The following is a 3,773-nucleotide window of genomic DNA, read 5'->3' as shown; positions in this document are numbered from 1 at the left end:
CCCGGTTTATTTATTACAATATTATTAAAGGATGTGATTTCCTTGTTAAGTCTTATATTATTAACAATGTTTCTTTGTGTTAAGAATACATGTGTATATTTTATATTATTTAAATGGCCTTAGTGATAATTTGGGTGCGCGATGTGATCGGGCCGAGAGTACGATTGCGAGTGCTTTATGAATCAACGCTTCTCTTTATTTTCCCATCGACCAGTCGACCAGATAGGTACGGCCGCTGCGTGTCGTTCTGTCTCGCTCACTAGCTACTGCCCGATTGCCATGATTATGCCCGCCTGACACTTCATTTCCTACAATCGGCTGTCCTGACAAGTCATTCGACCCGAATGATCCTAGCCAAGGCTTCATAAACTCAGCCACTGTTGAGGTCTTACAAGGTCCTTCACCATCGCCAACTTTCTCAACGTCGTATCGACCGTGCCTATTCACCTTCGTGACTTTATATGGTCGTAAGTATTTACCTCTCAACTTTAGACCTGTCCTATACTGCGTACGTTTAATCGCCACTAACTCGTTTAAATTGTACTTTCTTTCCCATTTCCTGTTTTTGTCAAACGTCCTTTTCATTTCCTGCTGTATATCATTAATATTCTTTCGAGCCTCCGCTCTAATCTCATCACGACCACAGTCTAATTCTTCTATTAACGAATCGGTTATCAGCTTTCTTATTTCGAGATCATCAGGACTACGCATCTCTATTCCTGTCAAAATCTTAAAAGGTGTAACCACTAACCATAGAACACATAGATGGGACAAACTCATGATTTTTTGATTGCAAACGCTAGCCTAGTCATGGAACCCCAGAGAACTTCGGGAAAACCCGAACGCTCTCACTCTCAATGAGAGCGTAAAATGGGGAGAGGGCAAAGCAGCTACGAAAAAATTTCAGTCTAGCACAGACTACCGAACGACGAAGGCAGGCCTACGTCGCTTGTGATTTCGTTCTGTCTATGTATGTGTACACTCGTCGGTACATGCTCAGGCTTCGTAGTGTGTGTGTGACGTGAAGTTGTACAACATCGCATTTCAATAGCTCGCTCGACCAAAATTTTTCATTTTGGACAAAACAGCGGCAATGCGAATAGGATATGCCCCTGTCGAAAGAATATCAAGAAATATTGGCATCAGCTACGTATGTATCCCGGTGGCTTTGCCGGTAGAGTGTTTGCTTGGCAATAGGAATGTCGCTGGTTCGAATCCCAACTCGATTATCGTTAACGAAGTTTTTTTTTGTCTATTTTTTTTATTTATATAAAAATAAAAAAATAAAAATAAACAAAAGGAAAAAAAAACAAAATGAAAATAAAAAAAAAATCAAAAAGGAACAAAATAAAAAATAAAACTAAAAAAAAATTAACATTGCATGTCCTAGCTTTTAAGACTGGAACGACAACCCGGCGACAGTTGTCGCTCCAGTCGCCAAGACAAATGTCGAAATGTCTTGCCGAACGCCGGGACAAACAAGCATTGGTCGCCGCTTTGTCGCTTTCGTCCCTCTAGTCGCGGTGACAAGAGGGACAATTGTCGCCCAATCGTCCCGTGCACAAGACCATTGAGCGACATTTGTCCCTCCAGTCGCCGGCGACCAAAGCGACTAATAAACAGCCCGGCGACCAGAGGGACAAATGTCGCTCAATGGTCTTGTGAACGGGACGATTGAGCGACAATTGTCCCTCTAGTCGCCGGTACTGTGAAATTTTTCGCTCTGGTCGCCGGCGACTGGAGAGACAATGTCGCTAGGTTGTCTTAGGGACCACAGGGACAAAATAGATAGATTGTCGTAGGGACGATAGGGACAATATCGATAGTTTGTCGTAGGGACTAGAAGGACAACTTCCATAGTTTGTCTTAGAGACCAGAGGGACAATTTCCATGGATTGTCCTAGGGACCAGAGGGACAATTTCCCAAGATTGTCGTAGGGACCAGAGGGACAAATTCCCAAGATTGTCATAGGGACCAGAGGGACAATTTCCATGGATTGTCCTAGGGACCAGAGGGACAATTTCCCAAGATTGTCGTAGGGACCAGAGGGACAATTTCCATGGATTGTCCTAGGGACCAGAGGGACAATTTCCCAAGATTGTCCCATGGACTGAAGGGACAATTTCCCAACATTGTCCCATGGACTGAAGGGACAATTTCCCAACATTGTCCCATGGACTGAAGGGACAAAATCGACTCAAATTGAAATTAAAATATACAATTTCATTTAATTATTTTTTTTTACTTTTTTAATTTTTATTTTTATATACATTTCTATCTCTAATTTTTAAATATATCAAATATTGGCCTCCTCCCTTAGCTTGCGGTTTTTTGCCTTGTTGGCCGTATTCTTTGCGCAAGCCAGTGCACTTCGAAGCACTCCTTCCGCTGGCTGCCCCGGATGTATCGTTCGAACTGCCTCTGGAATAAAAAAATTGAAAATATTATTAGTAATGAAAAAAAAACAATGTTTACAATTATTGTACGTACCCATTATCATATTCAAAACTTTTGGGTATGTCCGAAGGCTCAACTTCCCGTTTTTGCCGTCCAAATTGTGGCTCTCAATGACACCTTCGGAGAATATTTTTTTTATCGACTTAGTTAAAGCCGCTTGGCCGAGGAGGGCAGACACTTGGGAGGTCTGTAAAAATAATATAAACATTAAAATTCACTACTTTCTTTTTAGTATCAATGTACTTACATAATCTTTGCTCCTCTCCGGCGTAATCTGCTCCTCCAAATCTACGATCTCCAAGACCGACTCCAACGGGTAGCAAACCCGGCGCACCTCGTTGGTTTTTTGCCCCATGGCCATATGGCGCATTAGCGCCGTCTGTGTCGCCAAAGCTTCTTTCAGAATGGCCAACTCCGCCATTATCGCCGCTTGGCCATTCGGCTCCTCCTCAGTTTGCGTACTAGCATCTGCTTCTGAAATTAATTATAATTATTATGTAAAATTGGATTGTGGAATAATACAAATACTTACTCCGCGAGACCGACTCAAAAGACATCCGGCTGAGTTTTTTTGGTGGTTGTTTTTGGTCGGCCATTCTAAAGTAAAAGAATTTATTAGTTTTTGTTTAAAAAAGAAGAAAAGACCCCCCCCACTCCCCTTTTTTTTTTTTTTTTTTTGGTTTATCGAACCATGGTAGGTGAATCTTCAAAAGATATCTTATGCGCCGTCGCAATAAATATGCCCGATTCATACTAATGCCTACGGACTAAACACCTCCATTTTCCCATTTCGAACTACCTACACATGCAGCAAGGGAACAACAACTAAACCGCCCTTGTACGGCATGGCTACCGCTTTGTTCACAAAATCGGACACAGAAAACTTTTCCAAAGTTGATGCCATTTCTAAATCTGTGAAATATATCCCTACACTGCTTGAGCTTATAGGCTCATTATAAAAACTTCTAATCTGTGCAAATTTATTCCCTACAATAAATATTTCACCAAGCTGCTCTGTGAAAGAAACTACCTGAAATGGGATGCTTTCTCCAATAAAACAAAAATTATCTGGCCTTCTATTACTAAGTGTGCATCCCTTTACTTTTAAACAATTTTCAACTAACTCTATTTCTTCTTCCTCCCCCACAATTAAACTATCTTCTACGATTTTCCTAAAAATTTGTGGTAAAATTTGCGTTGGCTTTCGGACAAATCTTTTAAGAGTTTGCAAATAGTTTTCGAAAGAGTATGAAGAGCCAGAAATCGGATCACCGATTTGCTCAACAGTCTCTTTTAAGTGGATTAAGCTGTGAAC

General features: G+C 41.2%; 1 protein-coding gene across 1 annotated transcript; it reads right to left on the bottom strand.

The window, feature by feature from the left end:
- Positions 1-2,281: 2,281 nt before the first annotated feature.
- LOC124461650 lies at positions 2,282-3,015 on the bottom strand. Its single transcript, XM_047013155.1, has 4 exons — positions 2,991-3,015; positions 2,706-2,932; positions 2,492-2,645; positions 2,282-2,422 (listed from the first exon to the last, which is right to left on the bottom strand). Exons 1-4 carry the CDS (start codon positions 3,013-3,015, stop codon positions 2,298-2,300), a joined length of 531 nt encoding a protein of 176 aa, XP_046869111.1. The 3' UTR covers positions 2,282-2,297.
- Between the last annotated feature and the right edge of the window lie 758 nt (positions 3,016-3,773).

This window comes from Drosophila willistoni, unplaced genomic scaffold (genome assembly GCF_018902025.1).
Source record: "Drosophila willistoni isolate 14030-0811.24 unplaced genomic scaffold, UCI_dwil_1.1 Seg58.1, whole genome shotgun sequence".
NCBI lineage: Eukaryota > Metazoa > Arthropoda > Insecta > Diptera > Drosophilidae > Drosophila > Drosophila willistoni.
This window is presented reverse-complemented; position numbering and strand designations above follow the sequence as displayed.